Below are 26,885 nucleotides of genomic sequence, written 5' to 3'. Positions count from 1 at the left end.
AAGGTTAGGGCTGGGTAGGGGTGAGAGTCACCATACTTAGGATTAGGGGTTAAGCCAATAGAAGTGGTCCCCACAATGGATGGTCCCCACAAAAGAGAGAAATGCAAACCTGTTTGTCTTCCACTTACCATGGCCCAGTCTGCTCAAAATCATACATTTGGAAAAATTGACAAGGAATAAAATTTCCAAAAACGATTTTCCACTCACACTTTATATTAAAATTAAAATTTTATTTAGTTAGCATGCCTGCATCCATGTAGATATTTTAAACACCATTTTTAATGATGGAAATATTCAGGGAAGCAATGCTGTCTGAATAAAGCCCTGAAAACAGTCCCAGTAAGACCCCCAATCAGAAACACGTTGCTGTCTAAAACACTTATTGCCAGAAATCCTATTTTGGTTATTAACAGGATTGGTCCATATAATTTCCTGTACTTTTAAAGCTTTTTTTTATGGTTTTCAACATGATGACCTATAGATTTCCATTATAAAGTATACTAAGTATATGTAGATAGTTCTTTCGATAATGCCACCAGACAATGAATGCTTTTAAACAGGAAAAAAAATAAAAATAAATGATCCCCGTCATGCAGTGGTATATAGTGCATGTTGTATTTCTCCGTAAATAGGAGAGGGGCACGTTTCGTTTCACCGGCCCTGCCCCTACTCGCTGCCCTTTGCGCCCTCCCACAGCGCCTTCTCTTTACTCTGACGCTTCGAAGAGTGGATCCGCAGCACCGTGAACGCCACCATCGCGATGCAGAGCACGCCCACCACGCCCGCCGCCACGGCCGCGCTGAACACTGGGCTGTCCCGGTACGATTCCTCTGCGACTGCGGAGAGGTGGACATGTAGATAAGCACTGGGACGTTGTTTTATATTATATGTTTTATATTATATTCATAATAAGGAGATCGTTTACTGTGGCTCAGCGATCGGCTGCTAGAAGTTGTAATGTGTGGCGATCCAACACATAGATTGGTGACATCATTTTATATGGACCATTTTATGTTTCTTGGTCTTTAAGGATCATAGGAATATTGCTGATGCTATTTCCTCCTTGAGGAGAAATAAAGCTTACCTTGAGTATCTTGACCTGGAGGTCCACCTACGTGACATAAAGGCAGGATATTAAACTTCTAGCTAGCAATTTTGTCATATTTAAATGTTAATATCTGAGCAAATAAACCCCTGGCAACAAATCAAGATTTTGTTTCAACCAACTAGTTGAGTACTGCCACCGTAACTCTTTATTCTCAACTGGTTGATTGAAACATAATCTTGGTCTGGGGTTTTACTTTCTGGACCTGAACTATCCACCTCTTCCTACCAAGGACAGAGTTTTCAGAAATACTTTTGGTCTATGTTTAATGCATTTAATAGTAATATATTTGTAAAAAAAAAAAGTATCTCGAAGTGTCGGTGTCTTACCACTGTCCACTCTGGTGATGATCGGACCAGAGGTAACTGTGGCTACTTCGCTTACGGTGGTACTTTGAGCCTGAGACTGCAGATCTCGCTTTGCCCTAGCATTGGCTGAACAATTCTACGGAAGAACAAGGATAAAGCTCATGACCACCACCTTGTGGCAATGCATCACAATAGCAGTAGTATTCACTGCGGAGAATACTTCAGATTATTCTAGTGCAGGAAAATCCAAGATATTGTTGTGCAGCTTTCATTTTATACGCTATGTTAACAAATAATTAACATGTCTGTGAATTCAATTTTGTGTTCAGATACTTCAGTGAAAAGCAGTGGGGCATCCATAATACCAAAGTAAGCACTGAGCAATTAAATCAATTTGATTAGAGAACACAAATCATTTAATGAACTTCGGATGTATTGAAAATAACAACGGACTGCAAAGCGTGAAGTGGTTTGCTCAAAATGTGTCAGATTCCTGCCAATTCTTGCGCACTGGAATCCTAATTTTCCTTTTTCGCAACAGAACAACATATTGAAAGGCGGTTTTAAATATAATTCCTACGATTAATATACTGTATTAATGTTAAGCATGACCAAATAAAGTACTTAGTGACGTAAAAGAAAGGAATGTAGCGGAAACATTCTGGAGCTCTTGTATTTGAGAATGAAATAAGAAATTAACATGTGTGATCCCCACGCAGAATAAATGAAATGCAATGAATGTTTGATGAAATAACATTTTAAAAACATTGATATAGTAGCTGGGTTGCAGTAGTCCTCCCTATACTTTACTATTCTGGAGACCTTCGTATAGGCAGTGTAGTTACCGGCAGGACAGAGCTGCAGACAGACGTCTCGCAGAGCCTGGTAGCACAGTGCAGGTAGAAGATGGAGACGGTCATGTTTTTGTGCTCCACAAAGCGGAAAGCTTCAAACGAGAAGCGAGCCGTCTGGGTTTGGCCATTAGACGTGATCACGGTCTGGCCGTCACGGTTGCATCTAGGTTGAAAGACATAAAGACGAGCATTTATTTATTTATTTATTTACGTCTGGGGAAAATGCATCAGCTGCCCGGTGATCTATCGACCAATGCTACCTATGAAGACGTGCTACCGAGCCTTTCTGTGCATGTGCAGTTCCACCGTTTTGGGATTATGGTTAGGTTTTAGGGTTAGGGTCATCGATTAGCGCTACGAGAGCCTAGCTCGACAAAGTAGCTCAACTCGGCATTTGACGATTGCACTCGCCGACATGTAATCGGTGTGCAAAACTGGCGTGGATTAAATAACTTACCCAACAAAGAGGTCATAGTAAGAGCTGTTAATGGGAAAAGGGCTGGTTGTGGCGTAGCATCGGTCCAGGAGGACATTGAACCTTTAGCGACGTCGGGCGCGCATTAAAAAGAAAGGATAGGGGGGAAAAAAAAGATGTCAAATTCTACCAATTCGAAATCATCTCAAATATTTTCTCAGTAATATTGTCGATCGTTGGCTTTGGAGATTACGCTTTTTTATTTTCTCAGTTTGTAACTGTTAGATAAATAAAATTGTTAGTTAAATTAAAATTAATAGGCTATATCACAGCAAATTATTTTTTAGCTGCCAATAAAACGTTTCCACACGTCGTTCAGGAAGGTGTTTAGGAGTATTAAAAATATCATTGCCCGTAACTAAAGCATAGTGAAATTTACCAAAAATCAAACTGTAGGCATATATAACTGTCACCAAAAACTGTTTCAGGTCAATCAGGTTATTTAGATGCAAATAGTTATACAGTATACTAGTTAATACTCATCAACTGTTCTATAAATCCATAAATTAAAATTAATATCCATGCATTTCCAACTGCAAAACCTTTTTGACAAAAAAAAAAAAAACAGGCACATGGCTTCGAGAATTAAAAGTAATATCCAGCTCCCCCAGTTACCTTTCGGTGAGATTCGTGGCCTTGACTTCCACAAAGATTCTCTTTTTCAGTTTAAGGCCGCTTTCCGGTATTTTGAGGTGCGTAGTGTAAGACGAATCCTTAGAGTCAAAATAACGCAGTAATAGCTCATGAATTTAAACGACAGATGTCCTATGTACTTTAAACGAAATCCGTTTCAATTCTACCTGTTGAAATGGTAGAGATTTCCCTTAACTTATTCAGGCGGTATGTATGTCCAAAGCTATAATTTCATTGTGTTTTATGAGCAAAATATAAAAATACTCAAACCGAAGATACATTTCACAAAATGTTCTACATATGCGGCAGAAAATATATTATGATATAACACAGAATGTCAGTATTAACTCCCACACGAACAAGAAAAACCGTTTATTGAACTGAAATGCCGTAAAGCAAATATACGCACCTCATACAGCTGCATGCTAAGTGTGCTAATGAAACTCCCGTTATTGTCCCTTACAGCTAGGCTCACCCCAGATCTGTTGGAAAGCACAGCAGTATTTAGAGTTCGTTACTCAATCAGGGGGAGAAATTAGACTGTAGTAAAACTATGTCGACCAGGCAAAGTGTATTAATGCATTTGCCTATATTTCATTAATGCATGAAATATAGGTGATTCATACGAATCACAATGCAATATCCCTTATAACTGTCACATTGAAAGTAACAATTTTGATCAAGACTTCTGAGCTACAATAATATAGTGACTACAAGTAAGTAAGTACCAAAGCACTTACACGGTTATCTCAGTGTTGTTGATCAGGTATTGCAGTGGATATCGACAGGAGAAAATGTACATCATCTCTTGTCGGTAGGTTATGGTGCCAGCACTCGGGTCCAGGGAGTTTATGATTCCTGAGACGTTGACAAACTGGACGCTGGAATAATCGGAGAAGAGTCCCGAACCGACTTCTTGACTGATCTGTATACGAAAAAATAGCAAATCATTAAGCCTATATTTATTGTTACTGACAAAGATTACACAACATATTCTTTTATAAAAGGGTTTACAATGCCTTTCAAAATTCTAATTTTGTATTTTTATAAAATCCATCCATCCATCGGCTTATCCATTTAATGGTTGTGTACAGTACAGGGCACGTCGCTGGCTTAATACCTGGGTGGGATGCCAGTCCATCTAAGGGCTATTTATATATTCATACTTTTTGATTAAATAATCTTGAGTAACATTTGCCAAAGTTTTAGGCAGTACACTCAAATAGCTGAGATACCTTGAGCTTATTCGAACAGGTGGAAATGGCTTCTTCGGTTATGGAGAAATTGAATTTTAAGACAGGCGGATCCGCTGACCAATCAGGTATCCCGTAGCACTCTGGTCTGTAATATTGCGCATTGAGGGACATCAATGACTCGTTGTATCCACCATAGTAGATGGGGCACAACAGGATGGTCAGCTCCATTGTCCTTGTCCCACATATCACTGAGATGTCAGAGTTGGCTGGAACACACAAGGATCCCGTAACAAGAGGATTTATATAAACAATCATGGAGTGAGAAAGTATCAGACACGGCCGCACCCCTGAATAGATAGTATGAACATAATGCCCAACAATAGGTCTTTGGCGGAGTGGGTTCTCCTCCGATTTCTTGGAGGTTCTCCAGTAGTTGAATCGGTTCCAGGTGTATAACATGAGAGGTCAATAAGTGGAGTGACTCACAGTGATGCAGCAGAGAAGACTGGGGCCGAGCATAGACTGACCTGGCTCCCTGAATGTTGAGTGTGAAAAGCAAGGATTCTGAGCCTCACTGAAGAGGACCAGGCCAAACTGGCAAACCAGCAAGGACAGCCACATTGTCCTCGAACTGGAAGAGGGAACACAAGTATTTATCAGGAAGTATACAATATGACTCAATTTCAGAAATCTCCCGATAAAAGCCAAGACTGAGGAAGCAATGGTGAATTGCTATAAATAAAGATAAAAGATTATACTTCCTCTAAAACACGTAACATTTTCAAAGTAGAAATATACTTATCAAAAATCGATCACATTATTAATAATTTGCCAGTGAAAAAAAGCTGTTTAAGCCCTAGAGCAGAAAAAAATTGGTTAATATCTCCAGAGAAGAAAACTGCCTTAATTAACATATAATAAAAATAATTTTATTGATGCATAAATACGCAGATTCCAAAAACAAATTAGTCTTAACTGCAGATGATGGCTAGAAAATAAATAAAAATAAAACAAGGAGGCCTACCCCACTCCCTGAAATGTTGCTGAGCATACATATTGCGGTTACATTTAAGAAAAAGAATTTAAAAATATAGGTTGGTTCGTTTTATGTCCATAGAAGAAGACGAAGGCATTACCTTGTGTGGGTAGTGATTCTCTGCCCTCCACTTTCTCTCTCTCCCTTTTTCTCCCCGTCAGCCCCTGGTATTTATACTGGCCTCTTTTCCAGCTCAGGGGTGTGAAAATGGGCATGCAACACAAAACAGGAGGTTATGAGAAAAATTCAGAAGTCAAAAGAGCAGCCTGGGTGAATGTAAACTCCAGCCGCAATGTGACAGGGCTGGGTTTTACACGAAATACGCAATTAAGTATATAATATTAAAAAATATATACTAAATATGTGTATATATATTAGCATTAAAGGTGAATTATACATTTAAATATATTCAGTTGAGACAACAAACATGAAAATATAATAAAAACTATATAGGCGTATATGTCTGTATGTCATTTGATTTTCTTTATATGTGTTTTCATATTTATCTGTCCTGTTTTGCGTGTGTATCTATGGACCTGAGTCTGTTAAAAAATTGATTTATTGATGGATGCGTGTGTGTGTGATATATATATATATATATATATATATATATATATATATATATATATATATATATATTTACTGTAACAGCTTATCATATTCGAAGTCGCAGGGGGTGGGGAACAACCAAGGATGGGATGCCAACCCATCACAGGGCACAATCACTCACCATTCACTCACACACGCACACCTATAGGCAATTTAGTAACTCCAATTAGCCTCAGCATGTTTTTGGACTGTGGAGATAAACTGGAGCAACGTAAAATTATATTTGTATAATTTTACATTTTACAAATACATATATAACACACACACGTACAAATATATATACGCACATGACGTCATCATGCATAAGAAAATTAAATTGAAAATTTTAAGAAAAAAAACTTGAAATTATATTTTTTTTATTTGGCACATAGTTTTATCTATAGCAATGTACAACTGAGAAAAGACCAAGATCAGTCAGTCCCAGGCAAATGGGGGTTAAGGGCCTTCTCAAGGGGCTGACGGTGAAATTGCTCCGCTGACCCTGCGATTTGAAACGCCGACCTTCTGGTCATAAGAAACTAAGGGACATCTCCACTCATCCACACATGGCTCTTTCATCTTAAAAACAAATATAAATCAATTAAGAGGTGTAATGCACCTGAATTTCGAAATGACTGGAGCATATGGACCGGCATTCAATCAATCAATTAATGATCATCTATAACAATAATAACAGTGATGATGATTGTTGTTAATACCATGGGTCATTAATCTGTGGGTGAACTGGTCCACCTGGCCAGCATACATGTGTTACTGCTTTAAAAACTGTAGCTAAAGAGTATGTGTCAGTCATATTTAAAAAAAAGCAAACTAACCTAAGGTGCATGGCTATACGTACGTATTGTATTACAAATGAATACAGCTTTATTGATTCCAACTCTAACAGCAACAAAACCATAAAGAATCTCTCTGATATATAACCAGTTTGATAAATGTATCATGTTTAGATGGACCCCAACTTCTTTGTATAAAAATCAGGTCTCCCTTCAGTTATCCTTTTGTCTGAGTAGGTGCTTCTTGTTTCCTCAAACAAAACCCTGGTCCTTTGAATGTCACCATAACAAATGACTTGGATTGGTTTTCTTGCAAACCCAGAAGACGGAAACCAGCGATGGCTTGCATGTGATCTTTTTGAACATGCCAGCATATGAGGAATTTAATATTTATAATCCAGAGAGATTTCCTAAGAGCAGATTAGTTCACCATACCACGATACTTTGCTAAGGATAGCCTGACAAACAAAGCACTTTGTGTTTGAGGCAGGTACACTATGTTTAATCTCAGCTATGAAACAAAAATCACGGTAAAACCGTAAACGTGTTTATATTGTTTCATTTGCCGGCGGATGACATACAATAAGGATCAAGTATATGCAGCCTTTAACGTGATCTTTTAACAGTCTTATTTATGTGGGAATTCTTTACATTCGCTTTCTTTTTGCCTCCACATATACTGCAGTATGGCATAGGCGTGTATTGCCTGGATAAACATAACCAGAGGACAAACAGATTTGCTAGAAATAACTAAGCGCTCCAAAAATACGAGATCCTAAAATACCATTTACCATGTTTTTTTTTTTTATGATGTTACCGAACTTCGCACACTAAATACGCAAAAAATATTACAAAGAACAATTTAAACAGCCATTTTGATTCCGAAAATTAAAACGTTTATTTTTAACATCACCTTAGCGAAGATAAAAACATATTTAACAGTTTATTCACAAAGTATAGGATACCATATAAACAGCGCGATAGACAAATCAGGCTGCAAACGTATAACGCATCCTAATAATGCGTTACAGTACAGTACTAACCCCACTTGAAAACGACTCCCCTTAAAAGGTAAGGTACGGCATGAAAGTGAAATCGCAGTCAAGCATTAATTAGTTGGATTTCCATTAGGTATGAAGATAACCCTTAGGTTCAGTTCGTAATGGCAAGCATACAGGTGCATGCAAGAATGCAAACACAGGCGTAATAAGAATGTTACGTCAATTCAGAATTGGACACAGAACGATTTAACTGAACGATTGTCAATGTACAGTTAGTCAAACAAGCAAATGTGAGCTGCAGTATGCCACTTAAGATCTGAATTACGACGCTTCCGTAAAATGAATTTCCTGTTTGAGACTGGATTTTCCTTAAATACAGTACATGACATGGCGTTTAATTGCCGCCTTTTCCATCGTGAAGTCACAGATGAACTTCTCGAGTTTAGCCATCTGACGGATGGTTCACTTGGAGCTGGTGTACTTGGTTACGGCCTTGGTACCCTCAGACACTGCATGCTTGGCCAGTTCTCCCGGCAGCAGCAGGCGAACGGCAGTCTGGATCTCTCGGGATGTGATGGTGGACCGCTTGTTGTAATGGGCTAAGCGCGAAGCCTCGCCTGCGATACGCTCGAAAATGTCATTGACAAACGAGTTCATGATGCCCATTGCCTTGGAGGAGATGCCGGTATCAGGGTGGACCTGCTTCAGTACTTTATATACATAGATGGCATAGCTCTCTTTCCTCGTTTTGCGTCGTTTTTTGTCACCTTTCTTCTGCGTTTTCGTCACAGCTTTTTTGGATCCCTTTTTCGGCGCAGGAGCGGATTTTGCTGGCTCTGGCATTCTGTCGTTTTAATATTCTTCGCAAATTGATTGACAGTGAACTAAACACGAAAACTCAGCATAAGGAATATGGTAACCCCGCCCTTCTTTCCTTTATTTATAGCGTCGCCATGCTAATTAATGCACAGACCAAGTATTTTGTGATTGGTCATCCTAACATTGTCTGTCACCCAGAAGGTAAGCACTATTGGTTAACTAGAGGTTATTTCTTTTATCCAATCAGTATGACCTGTCGAGTATAAAACGTCATTCCCTCCATAGAAAAAATACAAAAGAGTGTCGCTGTTATATTATAGTAAGCCTCAGAATCATTGCAAACCCTTGTGCATAATTCCGAAAATATAATGTCCGGTAGAGGTAAAACCGGAGGGAAAGCCCGTGCAAAGGCAAAATCCCGTTCATCTCGAGCAGGTCTTCAATTTCCCGTAGGCCGTGTACACAGACTGTTGCGAAAAGGCAACTATGCGGAGCGAGTCGGCGCGGGTGCTCCTGTCTATTTGGCCGCTGTGCTGGAATATCTGACGGCAGAAATTCTGGAGTTGGCAGGCAATGCCGCCAGAGATAACAAGAAAACGAGGATCATACCCCGCCATCTGCAACTGGCAGTCCGCAATGACGAAGAGTTAAACAAGCTCTTAGGCGGCGTAACCATCGCACAAGGCGGAGTGTTGCCTAACATTCAGGCCGTGCTTCTGCCCAAGAAAACTGAGAAGCCTGCAAAGAGCAAGTAACCACAGCCAGCGCAAACCCAAAACACATCAACCCAAAGGCTCTTTTAAGAGCCGTCCATTTTTTATCTAAAGAGCTTTTTCCTCCCGATTTTACTACTGCCAAATGGTCTTGCCTGGGGTTTTGGTCGTCTCGAGATGGAAGATTTTTTTTGGCCCTTGTGTAGATTGCCCTTCAACTTCCCGAGTGGTGTTCTTGCTACATGTGAACAGTTCCTATTCTGGATAATTGTCATAATGGAATAAAAATCCGCCGCTGAGGTGACAGTGCTCGAACAACATGACTTGCAAAGCTGTCACGATATTATGTGTGCGCTTCGGACTTAAAAAGGTAATGGGACTCCAAAATGGTGGCGAATCCATGGGTGGGGTGAACGGCACCACACAATTCTTCGTTTATGGACCAATACTGAGTTTCTTTGTAATCTGTTATTGCTAACTTTTTTGTGGAAACGTGATGTCATAGCCCTGGTCAATGAATGATTGTGTAATATCAATAAGGCAGTTATCTGGTTCGTTAATAAATGTTCTGTGGCTAAATACGGCACGTAATGGAAAGCTTTTTATTTTGTACGTTTTCTTTCATGAAATGGTTTACATCTCGAAATTGCACAAGGCATAGGTACGCATGCGCCTGCGGTGCGCACACCACCATGTTTGGGTCGGATGAGATCACCGCCACACAAATACTTTCCTCAAATAACGCGATGGTGCAGTACAGAATGGGGGTGCAGTCATTAATCCCCGATGGTCAGTTTTCTATGTCAGAAGAAGCTGGTTAGAAATTTATACCGGGCGGTTGTCACCAGCGAAATGCCGACAGTGACGAGGTGAGGCGACGAAACCAGCTGTCCGACTTCACTGGACTGCGTGAGATGCAGAGATATTTGTGTCCTCGAACAAAGCCATCCAGACTGCCAGCTCGCCATCCACCCTGTTCCGCATATCCGAACGAGGGCGGCGGCTCCAGGAAACCAGTATAATGACCGCATGCCTGTGACCGGTCAGGCGTTTCTGGAAACAAATCTGCCTCTTACCGGAAACCTAGACTATATTTTCGAAATCCATCGCTTTAACAAATTTTAATCGTGGACAGAAACTAACTGTAGAGTATACCCTAGAACATGTTTATCTGATACCACAGTTGACAGGTTTGTGTACGCTCAACATTGCCAACACGGCATGCTTGCTCTTTAGGATAAATTTAGCATCCCAAAAACATAAATTCTCTCAGATGGGTAAACAGCATAAATTTAAAAAAATCAATGGCGCTGTTTTCCAACATTACAAGATGGCTTAGATTTGTACTATATTTTCCCTTCATGGCTTTAAATGGCTGTTTTACTTCCATCCTTAAGGATGTGCAAAGGGTTCAAACTCAATTTCTAACACAGGCGTGTGTACTTAGAAATCAACACGATACTATCATTTGACCCCACACTTACCAAAAGCAGTTACATTTCACAAATGTTACATTTATACATCTGGGAGCAAAACATGTAAGAGTTGGCATATTAGAGCAGTAGTATCTGGTACTGAACCTCAAACATTTTAAATGATAAATTTACAAATCATCTAGTGCATCAAAGTAAAAATCAAAATCAAGCATCAAGCACTGACAAAAGCAAAAAATGGTTGCTACATAAATCCCTTAAATTAGTAAATGATGCTTTTTTCAAATCACCCCTTTAAATGTTATATTCTATAGATTAAAACTAGCCCTTTTATACCTGATACTTAAATTGAGGCAATTGATTTTCTTTTAATGGTAAAACAATTCCATCAGAAACAAAGTAATATTGCCCTCCCTTGCACCTGGGCATGTCAGAACATATTCACTGGTAGTTTACACAAACAATACCTTTAAGGCAGTTTACGCCACTCAATGATTAAACAAAAGGAAATTAGCACCAAATGCTCACAAATTTGGAGTTAAATGGCTTTTCACATAAAGGTGCTGACTGGTAAATTACAGCATAGTGTTCCTAGGATATTAAACAAGAAACAAAAATATGATCAACTAGCCCTCAATTACTGTTAATGGCATTCTATTTTTAATTTTTAAGCCCACTTTATCTTCATCTTAACAGAATCTTGGTGGTAAATAAAAGAACAGTCATATGATACTACAGTGGAAAAATACTTAATGCATTTATGGAAGCAAGATTCAACTGCTTTGAAGCGACTACTAATTTAGCTCATAGATGCATATTCAAGTGCTTAAGGAAATATTTGTCAAAAAAAGTATTGTAACATTAACATTACAAGAGAATTATACTCTTACACGTTTGACAGATTCATTTTTGTCAAGTCAAAGGAAACGTAACGTGTTAAAATGTGACACGCAGTGAAGTTTCACATTACGGGGTGAGCTCTCCCCACCCATTCCTTAATAATTTAGCTACGAGTCCTTGGCTTCCTCCTGGTAGCCTTCGGTTCTCATGTCGTTTAAACCCAAGTCTTCGTTTTGCTCGAAAGTTCGCTGATACTTCTCAATTGTCATCTCTGGATCTGGGTCTGGGGCATAAATATTCTGTAGGGAGGAACAGCCCGTCACATCAATGCAATTCTCTCATTAAAAATACATTTTGTAAAGTTAAAACACACACAGAATATTTAATATATTTTTACATTTAGCCCTGGACTAGGGCACTGAATTATACCTGAAGATAACTGTTGCCAGCTGGATCATCCAGAATGATATGGCCCTCCATTTCTCCAGCAATAATCTAAAATTACAAAGTGCAATGTCATTTGGTGGGAGGTATAGCTCAAACTATAAGGAACTGTACATATTCTTTTCTGCTATAAATCTGTTTTATGCAAGAACAGTACAGAGGTGCCTTACAGAATATATCAGCCGCATGTGAAATGCATACATCTGTAAACACTAAGCTTTATACCTAATTTATGTACGATAAATACCACAAACACAAAAATACAACATCAATCAAAACCAATCTAACATTTTACGTGTTATCGGTGCCTCTACTTTTATTATTCCATATAAAAAATTAAAAAATAAAAACATATAAGCAACTTGCCCTAGAATTGCCATCTGATCTCAGGAGAGAATTCAAGAGAAGTGAATCTTATCCTTTGTTCTCAACTGGCTCTGTTGCAAGCAGCTTTCCCAGCACATATAATTCAACTGGGAGCAGTGGTATTAACAAAACCTGGATGTGAATCGCCGGTCTGTCAGAACTGGTGCTGAACCATTCAGCGTGAGGGAAGCATCAATAGCAGCTGATGCTACAACAGGGAACTATGCGCTACACATGGCCATAATGCAAGGGAAGCCGTCAGTGTTACTCTACTGTAATTCCACCTTTTCGAAGTGTGACAGACTTTTATTCCCAATAGTAATAATTAAAAAAAATACAAGTATCTTACCTTGTCAATTTTCTCACCAAAAATTTCCAGTTTTTCTGTCCGTTCTGGTGTCGAACTATCCCCACAAGTGAAGGGGTTCTTTGACACAATCTGGGAAAAAAAAAAAATAATTTAAATCTCGCATGCCGTTAAGCTCATTATTTAACCAGGAAACATGTATGATCACAGATTAGTGGATAACAGTGCACGCCACTATACAGGCAAAACTATGGCAGGGGATGAAAAGCATCACTGATGGGTCTTACCAGCTCCCTGATGTCTTTAAGGAGTCCTTCTAAGGTGGTGAACTTCCCTCCGAGAGCTGCCATGCCGAGCTCGAACTCGAGTTCGGGAATGAGGATGCAGCATGTCTCTGACTGCAGCCAACACACAGACGTGAGGCCATCAGGGTAAGAAAGGTCCAAGCTGGGATCGAGGCCCAACTTAACGTGGCTTCCAACAGGCAACTTCACTCACATAAATAATTAAAGTTCACTGTGGCGATCAGTCTCGTCTCGACACCGAGTCATATTCAAATCAAACATCTCGAAAGACTTAATGTGAGGGTGATGGAGCGGCTCACACAGGAACTGAAGCTGCGTTTTGTGTTCAAAACCCAGCCCCAGCTCTGTGCATGTAAATTCCGTTCATGGTTTCTTCCCACATTCCTGTTTGAGGCATATGGCCTTGCAGAGGTCTGTTACGCTCCTCAGGATGTTTCCAACCTTATGATTCCCAGGAATAGCTCTGGATCATCATGACCTTTTACTGGTCAAGTGGATATTAACATTGGCCAGATGGGTTTGGCATTGACACGGATCTTGGTTCACCTTTCATAAAAGACCTAATACTTGTGAATATTTAGTCTTGGAGCAGTGGACTGTCTGTAGGTGCCTGAGGACCACTTTGACAAACACTGTTCTAGAGTGATCAGTCCAGTTCGGTTACCTTGAGCAGATCTCTGGTCATGTCTGAAGGGTCAGTGAGACGAAGGGTTATCCTCGTTCCCAACTCTTCGGTTGCCCCACCTGATTTTACCTGCAAGAGCCACATCACGATAGTCAGTGGTAGCAATCGTCTTTTCACACGGAGAGGATGAAGCATAATCGGCAGGGATTCATACCAATCAGGTGATTCACACAGTCCTGAGAACAAACTCACCTCATTGGTACGATGCCCACAGCTGTCACAGTTCGTCGCCATGATAATAACCTCTTTGAAATGTGGGATTTCTGAGGAACCGTAAAGGAGCCAATGTCTAGGAAGGACTCGAGACACTTCTGACTTATTTTGCTACAGATGCATGCTGTAGGACCTTTTCCTTTCCCTCAAAAGGATACGCACAAGCTTCATGTTTGTTGATGCTGGGGCATTGCATTCTGGACAATTGGTGTTAAACACCAATACCTACCAATGGAAAGACATTTACTTACATTTGCAATGTTAAAAGGGATTAATGTTCAAATACACATAAATAAAACTACTTGCCTCATTCCTCATGCTCACTATGTCATTGCCTGGTTTCTCTTCATCCTTCTCATCACTCTAAAGAGCATGACAAAGTATTTAAAAGTGTATTAAAGAATTTGTTGCCGTGGCAACAAATCATGGAGGCGCATCCCTCTGAAGAGATATGAAATCCAGCCAATCTCCATGTGACACCTTCTTGGCATTTAAACAGCATGGACACCAGTGAAAACCCACACGTGCATCTGACAGCTCACGTTAAACATTCAGAGGGAAACCTGCCGTGACAGCACGTCTCACCTTCACGCCCAACTGAGCGTCCTGCTGCGGCGTCCGCTTGTAGTGGGCGACGGTGAGCGCGTCATCTTTCTGAGGGGCGAACGGGTTCTCCACAAAACTGTTACCAGATGGGTCATCGATCACCTGAACACAAGTGCATTAGTAAATGCGAAACCCCCAAACAGTAAGCGACAAGGTCTGGGCAGCTTTTACTTATTACTCAAACATTTGTAAAACACATGTACGTTTAAAAATTCCTCAGGTTTTACTCGCCTACATTTTTTGCATCATTTATGCTTTCAGATGCTGCCAGCCACCCACTTTGCTGCTGACTGATTCCACTCCTTTAACCACAAGGTCTCGTGGGTTTTCAGATTCGCTCTGACAAGACCCAAAGCCAGCCTCCACTCTGCTATAGAACTATTTTATTTTCCAAGCTGAAAAATTTGGTTTTAGCTCTGCAACTACAATGCTAGGAAAATACGGGATATGTAAACAGTTCCCAAAATACAGCACTGGGCATATGCCTTCTAAATGTCACAAAACTAAAAGGTATTAAAGTATTCAGTGTTAATCACGGGCTATTTATTTCACCATTACAGAACCACTGAGATAACAGCTACCTAAATGTGTCAGCAAAAACCACACTTACTCACCAAAGTGAATTCACTCTTGACATCTTTCAACTTCTGCAACCTTTCCATAAATTCATCAATTTTTGCTGCAACTTCTGGAGCTGTTGCCTGAGGAAGTAAATTAACGTAAGTACAAAATGTTATTAGTATGGAAATCACTTGATTACACCTTGCAAAATTCGTACCTTCCTCGTTGGCTGGTCCTGCTCCAAACCTGCCACAGTCCGGCCAATCAGGCCTTCAATTGTAGAAAGAGCTGAGCCAGGGAAGAAAAGATAATTTATATAAATAATTTAAACTTGTTCTGGTGATGAACTCCCCATGAACTGAGAACACTTGCTACACATCAAAGTTTTTAAATATCCGCTTGTAGGCTAAATATTTTACATGGGGAGTAAAAGTTAGGCAAGTAGTAAACGCACGTAACAAGTAGTAATCGGATGAAATTACGAGTGATGTGTTAAAATATACTTACAGCCCTTTTGCGTAAAAGCTGGGATTTCAAAATCCAGCTCTGGAATCCTAACTGTCGCACTGTCTGCCTTCACAACCTCACGATTCATATCCTGCAAAAGACGTGCAGCGTGTGGCATGCTTTAGCTCATCATACTCCTTAAGATTTGACCACGTAATAATGTTTCAATAGTATCACAGGTAAGTCAGTTAGAAAAAGGCAGGAGTATTCTAGAACACGTTTAAAGGATCTAGATGTGTGGAATATTTTCTCCTCACTTAAAAGCATTTCTGAATGGAATACCATTACATGCAAGCTACATACACCTCTTAAAACTGTGCCAAGCAGCAATGGCAGTTTCACTGAAAAATTTTTTAAATGCTAAGATTTCTTTAGATTAGCGTTGTTAAAGATTAATCAACAATTATTCATTATTAAGAATGTAGTTGATCGAGTTCAAAACTAATAAACTGCAAGCCTCATGCATTTTCGTGACAGCAAGTGGGCTGCCTCTTCATAGCATCTAAAGCTGATTTTTATTTGTTCATAAGCCCTATGCAGAGTCTACGCTCTAGCCTTCTTAAGCGGCATTCGCCTTAGCAATGACAACACGCAAATCTCTCAGCAATAAAGAAGCAGGCAAAGGAGTGATGTGGCGCCATTTCACACGAAAAAATGAAAACATGCACGGTATCCACTGTGACACTGTGCTGAGGTTTAATACAACGACAAGTCCTCATGTACAATTTAAAAAGCCAACGCCCACCCTTCCTCACAGGCAAAAGTACCAGGAGATTCTAACCAACCACTGCAGACGTCAGGACAGTACGTGGGTGTCTTCAAGAGCTGGACATTACAGTAAACAGAGTGCGTACATGTCTTACGCCAGAACATGCAGATATGTTGATCTTCTAAATTCAAAATTAAGTTGGCTGACCATCTTTGGAGGGGCTTTAGAAAGTTACAGTTCAGACAATTTACCTGCCATTATGGTTTGGTTTTATATCAACATAGGCATATGGCATAAATAGCCTACTAAGGTCACCATCATAAGCAAGATATCACATAAGCCGATTACAAAATTACACCTGTATCTGGGCAAACGCAATCATTGTTACTATGTTTAAAAGTTTGGTGTTTCCTGTGGATCAGGAAGTTTGGCGTGGGGGGTACTATTGAGAAAAAGCAAACATCCGACCATTGAAGTATTTATGTTTTGATTTGTGATGGCATGGTTCCCTCTCCGTCTATGGAGGTAAACAAGCACTTAATTACATGAAATAATATAGGAAAAAAAATTTCAGTGATAGTTATAACTATTTTTTTGCAGTTGCTAAATTAAGTCCTCAAGTTTGCCCTTCTCCACTCGAACTGTGCACGTGACTCGGCCAAACTGCACCACACGCAGCCTAACTGTGCACGTGACTCGGCCAAACTGCACCACACGCAGCCTAAGTGTGCACGTGACTCGGCCAAACTGCACCACACGCAGCCTAACTGTGCACGTGACTCGGCCAAACTGCACCACACGCAGCCTAACTGTGCACGTGACTTTGTTGTGGAAAGTGAGTCTCTCTCAGTGTGCGACTCCCTTTCACACAAGAAACCTGTTGATGTATTCGGTAAAAATAACATGGTATCGATAATTTTTTTCCCCCACTCCAGTCTTCCATAACTGTGAAGTGACAGGTGTCATATAAAGGGGAAAAGAACACCCCCCCCCCCCCCACCACCCACTGCCCTTTTCCAGCACGGTAATCTGTTACAGTGTCACATTAACACTGTGTCAGAGTTAGGCTGATGTTATGATAGCTTTTCTCCCATTCCACACAGGACACCATGATGGTATAATTGCAATATTAGCGGGTCTTAATGGGGTATGAGGCAGAGAGGAGGGAGAGATGTCCCCCCCCCCCCCCAACCAACCAAATGCCTGTTCTGTTTACCTGCATGGTCTGTTATTCCTTTCCTTGGAAATACCTAAGCAAGCTAATTTCATTTCAGCTATTTCAGAGCATCTGCTAAATGATAACGTAATACAGACTATTAGTGCAGTTAACCAAGTTCCATAGTGTGTGCAAAGGGGATGTAGGTAGCTTCAAGCTTCCTAGGTGAGTCACCAAGGAGCTGGAACCGATGACTGGTTGGATAGGTGTTTTTTTGGCGTGGCGGCAAAGACTGTGGCATGGCGGACTGCCATAGACATACATTACTGGCGGAAACACTGAAGTTGAATGGAAAAGGTATATATTCAACAGAGTCCTTTATTGAGGAATGTACTACTTGAAGAAAATCATTTTAAATTTGCAACCCTACCTTAGATACACAAAGTAAAAACCAGTCTTTTCAATACATGCCACATGTAATCTGACAACACTACAAAAAAGGCAGGGTTAAAACAAAATTATTTTAGCAATTACATGCATCACACAAGGAGCTCAGGCTTACCTGTTTGGATCTGACTTTAAGCGTGTATGTGATCCCCTGGTCTTGAATGCGGCCCGCTGACTGTATTTCAGTATTGGACCAGCAGCAGTGGGGGCACGTGAAAGAGCTAATGATAATCTCCTTGAAAAATGGAATCTTTGTCAACAGCATGCGCGTGCTTCCCTAAGAAGGAAAGAGTAAAATGACGATTCTAGGATATAAACTCTATATCACAATAATTAAATTCCTATCTAAATCAACAAATCACAGGAGGAGGAGTGATGCACTGTAATACAGGTACAAGTTGTACCAGCAAAGTTTCCAATCTGGCCTACAAGATTATTTTAGAATATGGACTCGTTGATTTGAAAAATCCTTAAAAGTAAAACAAAAAAAAACCCCTACTATTTCTAGTTGTCCACTGGAGGGAAGCACTGCATTACAAAAGGAACAGAACCTGTGATGCTGTCTCACACACCCTCCTGAAAGACAATTTGCAAAGGCAACGGAGATCTGATCAGAAGTGGAGATTTCAGTTCCAGAGAGTATAAATCCAGACCAAGATTTTGTTTCAACCAACCAGTTGAGTACTCTGTGACTCTTTATACTCAATTGGTTGGTTGAAACAAAATCTTGGTGTGGATTTGTACTCTCTTGACCTGAAATCTCTACCTCTGAATTGCTGAAGCACCTGAAGAATCAGCTGTGCATTTTAATTCAGCCAGGAGACCAGTAACACAGCTGTGAAACAGCAAGTGCTAATGAAACAGCAAAATCTTCTGATAGTCAGTTTAAGACATCCACTACTTTCACATTACATTTGCATTACTATTTTCCCACAACGAAAGTAAAAATTGATAACACCTATGCGGAAATACTTTTTGGTTTACCTTCACTCTCATAGTTCGCAGGTATTGTCATTCTTTCATAATACTGGGAAATATATATACATATATTTAAGTCTTGTTGTTTTACTGATAGTCCAATGCTTCCTGATGGCTGTCATCAACAAAAATGTCCCTTGTCTTATTGTCTACATAAATCTCTGTCAGACATAGACAGACAGATGGAGGGAAGATTATACCTCAGGGAAACATTAACGAGAAATAAACTCCTTCCTCAGAAGAATGCTTTCTGATTTAATCTCTGACCTTACTAGTAGACAATGTAACAGTTGCTGTCCTAATCCTACATAAAAATGTGAAAGGTGTTGTTAATATTTTATTAACCTACTACACACGATTTCTTTGGTTCATCTCACTTGAACTGGGTGCAATATAAGCTATAAAACAATAAGGTTGACACCTCTGCCTGTACAAATTTCTCTCAGTCAAAACAAACAGAATAAACACGTTAATTTTAAAAGCCTGTTACGCCACAAACCTTCATATATGGTTAATACCAAGAAGGACTTGGTATATAATAAATACCATCACTAGTTTATTACTATCATTAAATATTTATTTCTATGATACTACGATAGTATGTTTTCAAGATATTCTATTTGTTTACTGTGTACTTTTTAAAATGTGTTCGCACTACGTGCACACTGTCTTTGCAATGTATGCTAGTCTGTGCATTTCGTGCTTGCTGCTGTCTGCACCATAATTTCTCCCTGGGATCAGTAATGTTAATCGTAATCATAATATAAGACTACATTCACCATTATGCTAACTAAATACTTTTCGCTGTGCATTTAATAACTTTCAGATATTATTTAGAACATCATTCAACCTAGACGTGTTAACGCGATTACAAAGTGAATCGGGCATTAATTGACATCCAAGTGCATGGTGAACAGATGACACCTTAATCGGCAATTAAATATCACGGTTTGTTTATGATTAGCAGACAGCGGGATTACCACAGGTGGTTAAAAATATTACAATAACGTTACCCGCTAATTACGTCTAAAATTGTATTCATTCGTGAAACGAGGGAGTGACTTACATTTTGATAACAGTTCATGCACAAACTCTCGATTTCTGTGGGCTGCAACTCTTCGTCTTCACTACAAATCTCTCTGAAGACCCCCTTTCCACCACGCACAGCTTCCTCCTCTATGACGGACATAGTTAACTAGTTGCTTTATACAGTACAAGTCTTAAAAACAAACAAAATCCGATTTTAAATGCCTAATTTTGCCGCATATTTTGCAGGTCACGCCCGCTCATCAGCCTCTGGATATAGCATGATATTGCTAGAAACATCCACGATGTTGCCCTTTGAACTGGAAGCGCTCGCGGCCGCTTCTGCACGCGCTCTCACGTGTCTTTTGTAGGCAGTTCCGTAACTTCCGTTTTTTGAGAAATGGCCTCATTTTCCGGCAAAATAACGTCTATAAGGCGTCGTACGTTGTGAAAAAAATACTGTTCTCAAAAGCTGTTTCCCCATGTACTGCCTATGTAGGACCGCAGTATTTAACCATTACTTGAATTAGAGATGGATCGGTCTGGACTAGCCTCGAATTCCTGGAATACACGATAAACCCCACCATCACACCACGAATCAATAAGATAACTGGCCGATGCACCTGGGCAATTTAATACAGTGAATGTAGTTTTAATAATTTGGCTAAATGAGTGGGAACTATACTCACAGAATTGTTTTTCAAGCCCAGCTGCTTGTCAGTGTATCGATATGTTTCAAATGATTTGTTAATGCAGGTATTATGACCTGAAGTTAAAAGCAGGGTTTAAATATAGTCCAGCTCCAACTCTTACAACGTTAGACTTTTTTTTCTTAATGAACGGTTTTATAGAAGGTTTTAACGTCAATTTTCATTAGTAGCTCTGACCAAACATTCATTTGAAAAGTGGGTGAAATATTTCTACATGATGCATTGATTACGGTTGTGTGTTTGTGTATTTTGACTTATTTCGCTTAACGTATGCTGCCAAAACTTAATTTACCAGCTACTGTAGTTAGACTCTGTAGAAGTAAGACTTGTGTAAATGGTAAAAATCTGTACCTGACAGGGCTCCCTCTCCTCTCTGATTCTGATTTAACCCCAGTTAAACAGTATGGTCATTCTACAAACAAATGAACATGAAATGTATTAAGATATAGAATCTTTTTGTTGCAATGACAGTTTAAAGAAACCAATCCAACTAAATTGCACATCTTTGCACTGTGGGAGCAAACCTGAAGTAAACCAATGTGAACTGACGGAGTAAGCAAACATTGGATGAAGTTACTGGAAATGGAACCCAAAAATAGCTGAACTGTGTTTCTGTGGTCAGAGATACACATTTTTTGGTGATTTTTGTAGATGGTGGTGCAGGAGGTAGTGCTATTGTTCAGCAACCGGAGGGTTGCAGGTTCAAGCCCTGGTTCCTCCTGACCCCATAAAAGTGTCCTTGAGCAAGACACTGAGCCCAAAATTACTCCCGGTGTGTAGGTTGGTGCCTTGCATGGCAGCCTCCACCACCGAAGTATGGATGGGTAAATGTGAGGGATGAGTCGTAAAGCGCTTTGAGTACTCATAGGAGTAGAAAAGCACTATATAAATGCAGTCCAGTTAACATTTTTGATTACTCAACTCAATGTATCCTTTTTTGTACTAAGAGTCAGTATGCTGTGTTCTAGCGAAAGGCCCCTTGTATCCTAAATAAAATTTGATCACCAATGACTGAGACAATATTTGAATTTTGTCTATATGATACATGATGGCTTTAAGTGCATAATGAAAATTGTAATCAATACAAAAAGCCAAATACGGGCTGGGTTTGTAGTCAAATATCAAAGCCACTTAAAGCCTCTAAGCAATTGACATATGTTCAGCTAGTGCCTCATTTTTTAGGGATGGCTGCTGTATGGTCTTGCTTACTTCAAATACTGCTGCATGACTAAATTCGCTTTCCTTCCTTATATCAATAGTATGGGGGCTTTGATAAATGGAACATTTGGAAAGTTTTGTATGCACTCCACTCAAATACACTTCATACATGAATAAGCAACAAACCTCAAAAAGCAAGATTAGGTTTGAAATATTTATTCACCAGGACACAGTCAGCTTCAGCAGTGCCACAGGGCACATGTTCAAGTATTTCAGAACAGCAACTTTGTTTTGCTTAAATAATTTAACTAATGCCCAGTCTTTGCTAACTGACTGGGTTCCTGGGGTTCACTTGATTGCTTTTACAATTTAATCAACTTCCTCAATGGTTGGTCCTGAGGATCCACCACCGGAGGGGGCACCGCCAGCCCCCGGGAAGCCCCCAGGCATGCCACCCGGCATCCCTCCAGGCATGCCTCCAGCACTCTGGTACAGCTTGGTGATGATGGGATTGCACACCTTCTCCAGCTCCTGCTGCTGATGCTCATACTCCTCCTTTTCTGCAGTCTGTAAAAAAAAAAAAAAAAAAAGATTCAACTTCAGACAACCAGAGACTTTAAGGACAAGATGTCAATCACAGCCAGAACTTCATGTCACCTGGTTCTTATCCAGCCAAGTGATGACCTCGTTGCATTTTGTCAGGATCTTCTGCTTGTCCTCATCACTGATCTTCCCCTGCAATTTCTCATCTTCCACAGTGGATTTCATGTTGAAAGCGTAAGACTCCAGAGAATTTTTAGAAGAAACCTTGTCACGCTGGACATCATCCTCTGCCTTGTATTTCTCAGCTTCCTGGACCATGCGCTCAATCTCTTCCTTACTAAGACGACCTGTTAAAGGAGCATGGATTAAGCATATATACAGGCAACTTGCACCGTATATTCTATACAGAAGAAAAGTCTTGCTCTGTACCCTTATCATTAGTGATGGTGATCTTGTTCTCCTTTCCTGTGCTCTTGTCAACAGCAGACACATTCAGGATACCATTAGCATCAATGTCAAAGGTGACTTCAATCTGGGGAACACCACGTGGTGCAGGAGGGATTCCAGTCAGCTCAAACTTGCCCAGCAAGTTGTTGTCCTTGGTCATGGCTCGCTCACCTTCATAGACCTGTGGAGAATGAGCCAGTTTAGTTGCAAGCCAGTGCACTACTGCTTCCAGTAGAAATGGATTCACGTATAATATTGCAAGCACTCGCTCAGACATCCAAGGAAGATTTTGTGCCATCTTTGGTTATTCAACCTCTGGTGGAAACTACGAATGACTTTAGGAATCTGCTTCATCACAGCGAGAAAAGGGAAAATCCAGAGACCCCAAAGACCCCCTGCACGACTTACCTGGATAAGCACTCCAGGCTGGTTGTCAGAGTACGTAGTAAATGTCTGAGTTTGCTTGGTTGGAATGGTGGTGTTACGCTTGATCAGAACAGTCATGACACCACCCGCAGTCTCAATTCCCAGGGACAGAGGGGTGACATCTAGTAGCAGCAGATCCTGAACATTCTCAGACTTGTCACCAGACAGGATAGCAGCCTGGACAGCTGTGGAGACAGGGAATGGGATTCAGACATTTGCCAGAAGAGCAAAATCCAAAACAAGCAAAAAGCATTCGCTCAGACATCCAAGGAAGATTTTGTGCCATCTTTGGTTATTCAACCTCTGGTGGAAACTACGAATGACTTTAGGAATCTGCTTCATCACGGCGATTTCTTTAAATGCAAATTCAGATACTGAAAGGTCATTACCTGCACCATAGGCAACTGCCTCATCGGGGTTGATGCTCTTGTTCAGTTCTTTTCCATTGAAAAAGTCTTGCAGCAGCTTCTGGATCTTCGGGATACGAGTAGAACCTCCAACCAGGACAATGTCATGGATCTGGGACTTGTCCAGCTTGGCATCACGAAGGGACTTCTCCACTGGGTCCAGGGTGCCACGGAACAGGTCGGCATTCAGCTCTTCAAAGCGAGCTCTGGTAATGGAGGTGTAGAAATCGATGCCCTCGTACAGGGAGTCGATCTCAATACTGGCCTGAGTGCTGGAGGAGAGGGTGCGCTTTGCCCTTTCACAGGCAGTGCGGAGACGGCGAACAGCTCTCTTGTTGTCACTGATGTCTTTCTTGTACTTGCGCTTGAACTCGGCAATAAAGTGGTTCACCATGCGGTTGTCAAAGTCTTCACCACCCAAGTGGGTGTCTCCGGCAGTGGACTTCACTTCAAAGATTCCATCCTCGATAGTCAAGATGGATACATCGAAAGTGCCACCCCCAAGATCGAAGATCAGCACATTTCTTTCAGCACCAACCTGCAACAAGATGAGTGAAGCTTAGTGTTGAATGCTTTGTCCCCCCTCTACACATTACTCTTAAAAGTGCTCGCTCAGACATCCAAGGAAGATTTTGTGCCATCTTTGGTTCTTCAACCTCTGGTGGAAACTACGAATGACTCAGGAATCTGCTTCATCACAGCGAGCTGTACGACTCAGGTCAAGAAGACCATCAACTCACCTTCTTGTCCAAGCCGTACGCAATGGCGGCAGCAGTAGGTTCATTGATGATACGCAGTACATTGAGACCAGAAATTGTACCAGCGTCCTTCGTGGCCTGACGCTGGGAATCATTGAAGTAGGCGGGCACTGTTATGACAGCGTTTGACACAGACTGAAATGGAGAGAAGACAAGTCATTAATACACAGAAATCAGGGTAGCTTGGGTCAGAAGATATGTTTAACAATGAATCAGACTGACCTTTCCTAGATATGCTTCAGCAATTTCCTTCATTTTAACCAAAACCATGGAAGAGATCTCCTCAGGATAGAAGCTCTTTGTCTCCCCCTTGTACTCCACTTCCACTTTTGGGCGACCACTGTCACTGATGACATTAAAGGGCCAGTGCTTCATGTCAGCCTGTACAATGGGATCATCAAACCGTCTGCCAATCAAACGCTTGGCATCTGTCAAAAAAAAAAAAAAGGTTACAATTCAGTGACCATGGCATAAATACATAACATTTATATTCTAATATTTGCATACAGATAATTCCAAGGACATGACCATACCAAAAACTGTGTTGGTTGGGTTCATTGCAACCTGATTCTTCGCAGCATCACCAATCAACCTTTCAGTGTCGGTGAATGCAACATAGCTAGGCGTGGTCCTGTTGCCCTGGTCATTGGCAATGATTTCCACCTTGCCATGCTGAAATACACCTACACAAGAGTAGGTTGTTCCCAGATCAATGCCGACTGCTGTTCCCTTTGACATTTTTCCTGTATGGAAGAGAAATGAAAATATCTGTAGGGCATGCAATCAATGGCTCACAAATAAGCATTTCTAAAACGGTTACTTTTCTGATAGAGCACGACTTGGCCAAAACCAGGTTGGCCTAAACCAAAGAAAGAAATAGTAAAAGATCGATTTACAGTTACCCCATCTCCAATATTTAAATACAAACATAAATTATGAATGTGGAAAAGCAGCAGCATCGACTGGAAACCAGAGAAGCCACTGCAGTCCCACGAGACCATTGCGAGACTCACCACGTTGCCACGTGGTTCACACTGCGACTATAAGAACGTTCCAAGGACACTTCGTACCATGGAGTGATTCTACTAGATTTTATATAATCCAGAAAATTTATATTCGTGTGTATATACATACATATTAGCATATATATATCGACATATACCGCAAAGTCATGTTCGCTATTAAAATACGGAAAATGCTGAAAATACAACGTTTCAATCCACAGTAGGAATATTCATATCCGGAAGTATATATTTTTTATAAACATTATTTTCAGGATTGGCGAAGACACATAGGTGATTTAAGACATTGTACGCGGTTGCCGGCTGCGGCAATGCACGTGCCTTCACCCATCCCCCAACAGTATGTTCCGAAGGACAAAAGCTACTGCAGCATCCAGTCTTAACAATAGGTGACCTTAGTCCAAAACCGGCAACTTAATAATTACACTTGACATACGTTATACACATGTATTATATGACAAGGAAGACAAGCACATTAATTCCCCCCATACAGCTTCAATTAAAAAAAATGAAAAGCGGATGTAGGTAGACCCCCTCCCCCCACTAAAATGAAACATACTCAGGCCACACGATATTCTAGAGCTGTGTAAATAGTGCTCCTAAAATACATCGGGTTAAGAAAAAAACAAACATCAAGCTTTTTCGTTTATAGAGAGGTATTTCCAGTACAATACATTTTATCATTTAATATGTTAATATATTTGGCCGGTGAGAAAAACTTTAAAAAGCTTCACGTTGTCTAACAATTACTTATGTCATTAAAGATAAAAAGAAAATAAAACAAAAAAAAAACGGAAAAAGTACTTACCGGCTTCTGCTGCTATGTTTTACGAAAGAGAAAACTGTTCGCTGTCCCCGCTCCGCCGTCTGAGAACGAAAAGCGAAAATTTTAAGTTAATGTAGTGCTCTTCGGACTGCCGTAAGACCTCCTCAGCCAATCGACGTTCACGCAGCCCAGAGAAGCGGCAGTCGCTGACCAGTTAAACACGATCTCCTGTCAGCTACGTCATGGAATACCTTTCGGTTCACCGCGTCGCAAAATGATTGGCCGAGATGTGTCAAAACGTAATTGGCAGTGTTGTTTAAATTAACCGGAAATGCGACAGGTTGAGACGAGTCGGTAACGTTCTAGGACCTTCTACAGCTAAACGACTCGTATGTAAGCTGACGCTGAAGTGTTACAGTTTAAGGAAACCTACAGAGACAGCACGTTTTTAATTATAAAAGATTAGTGCAGTTTTGCCCTTTCATTTTAAACTCATTTGACACTTCTATCCATTATCCAACCCGCTTATCCTACTGGGTCGCG

The 26,885-nt window shown here is 40.6% G+C and overlaps 5 protein-coding genes and 3 non-coding genes across 9 annotated transcripts; 1 reads left to right on the top strand and 7 right to left on the bottom strand.

Moving 5' to 3' along the window:
- Positions 1 to 237: 237 nt before the first annotated feature.
- LOC111855811 (zona pellucida-like domain-containing protein 1) lies at positions 238 to 5,915 on the bottom strand. The gene is made up of 11 exons (XM_023835213.2): positions 5,708 to 5,915; positions 5,099 to 5,202; positions 4,611 to 4,837; positions 4,116 to 4,300; positions 3,785 to 3,857; positions 3,358 to 3,455; positions 2,725 to 2,805; positions 2,259 to 2,430; positions 1,435 to 1,549; positions 1,085 to 1,111; positions 238 to 836 (listed from the first exon to the last, which is right to left on the bottom strand). Exons 2-11 carry the CDS (start codon positions 5,190 to 5,192, stop codon positions 667 to 669), a joined length of 1,242 nt encoding a protein of 413 aa, XP_023690981.1. The 5' UTR covers positions 5,193 to 5,202; positions 5,708 to 5,915; the 3' UTR covers positions 238 to 666.
- A 1,947-nt stretch (positions 5,916 to 7,862) lies between these two features.
- Positions 7,863 to 8,918, bottom strand: hist2h2l (histone 2, H2, like). Its single transcript, XM_023835023.2, has one exon. It carries the CDS (start codon positions 8,831 to 8,833, stop codon positions 8,453 to 8,455), a length of 381 nt encoding a protein of 126 aa, XP_023690791.1. The 5' UTR covers positions 8,834 to 8,918; the 3' UTR covers positions 7,863 to 8,452.
- A 167-nt stretch (positions 8,919 to 9,085) lies between these two features.
- h2ax1 (H2A.X variant histone family member 1) lies at positions 9,086 to 10,103 on the top strand. The gene has a single exon (XM_023835022.2). The coding sequence runs from the start codon at positions 9,178 to 9,180 to the stop codon at positions 9,562 to 9,564; it is 387 nt and encodes a 128-aa protein (XP_023690790.1). The 5' UTR covers positions 9,086 to 9,177; the 3' UTR covers positions 9,565 to 10,103.
- A 1,200-nt stretch (positions 10,104 to 11,303) lies between these two features.
- On the bottom strand, positions 11,304 to 20,448 carry zpr1 (ZPR1 zinc finger). 2 transcript variants are annotated; one of them, XM_023835019.2, is made up of 16 exons: positions 20,146 to 20,262; positions 19,086 to 19,240; positions 18,601 to 18,677; positions 18,217 to 18,378; positions 15,790 to 15,880; positions 15,500 to 15,570; positions 15,336 to 15,422; positions 14,701 to 14,823; positions 14,422 to 14,478; positions 14,274 to 14,340; positions 14,095 to 14,165; positions 13,882 to 13,971; positions 13,200 to 13,310; positions 12,955 to 13,044; positions 12,225 to 12,290; positions 11,304 to 12,094 (listed from the first exon to the last, which is right to left on the bottom strand). In XM_023835019.2, exons 2-16 carry the CDS (start codon positions 19,114 to 19,116, stop codon positions 11,963 to 11,965), a joined length of 1,326 nt encoding a protein of 441 aa, XP_023690787.1. In that variant the 5' UTR covers positions 19,117 to 19,240; positions 20,146 to 20,262; the 3' UTR covers positions 11,304 to 11,962. The 2 variants fall into 2 exon arrangements, with proteins under 2 accessions (XP_023690787.1, XP_023690786.1); XM_023835018.2 differs by lacking the exons at positions 18,601 to 18,677; positions 19,086 to 19,240 and having other exon boundaries at positions 20,146 to 20,448.
- Positions 20,449 to 22,173: 1,725 nt separating this feature from the next.
- LOC111855702 (heat shock cognate 71 kDa protein) lies at positions 22,174 to 26,539 on the bottom strand. The gene is made up of 9 exons (XM_023834948.2): positions 26,385 to 26,539; positions 25,088 to 25,297; positions 24,777 to 24,982; positions 24,537 to 24,689; positions 23,779 to 24,334; positions 23,372 to 23,574; positions 22,946 to 23,144; positions 22,631 to 22,863; positions 22,174 to 22,540 (listed from the first exon to the last, which is right to left on the bottom strand). Exons 2-9 carry the CDS (start codon positions 25,290 to 25,292, stop codon positions 22,343 to 22,345), a joined length of 1,953 nt encoding a protein of 650 aa, XP_023690716.2. The 5' UTR covers positions 25,293 to 25,297; positions 26,385 to 26,539; the 3' UTR covers positions 22,174 to 22,342.
- LOC111855883 (small nucleolar RNA SNORD14) lies at positions 23,229 to 23,325 on the bottom strand. Its single transcript, XR_002840991.1, has one exon. It is a non-coding gene; the product is annotated as a small nucleolar RNA SNORD14 (small nucleolar RNA).
- Positions 23,643 to 23,739, bottom strand: LOC111855877 (small nucleolar RNA SNORD14). Its single transcript, XR_002840987.1, has one exon. It is a non-coding gene; the product is annotated as a small nucleolar RNA SNORD14 (small nucleolar RNA).
- On the bottom strand, positions 24,405 to 24,500 carry LOC111855876 (small nucleolar RNA SNORD14). Its single transcript, XR_002840986.1, has one exon. It is a non-coding gene; the product is annotated as a small nucleolar RNA SNORD14 (small nucleolar RNA).
- Positions 26,540 to 26,885: the final 346 nt, after the last annotated feature.

Source organism: Paramormyrops kingsleyae, chromosome 6 (assembly GCF_048594095.1).
Source record: "Paramormyrops kingsleyae isolate MSU_618 chromosome 6, PKINGS_0.4, whole genome shotgun sequence".
Taxonomy (NCBI): Eukaryota; Metazoa; Chordata; class Actinopteri; order Osteoglossiformes; family Mormyridae; genus Paramormyrops; species Paramormyrops kingsleyae.
Note: the sequence above shows the minus strand (reverse complement) of the source record. Positions and strands in the feature narration are given on the sequence as shown.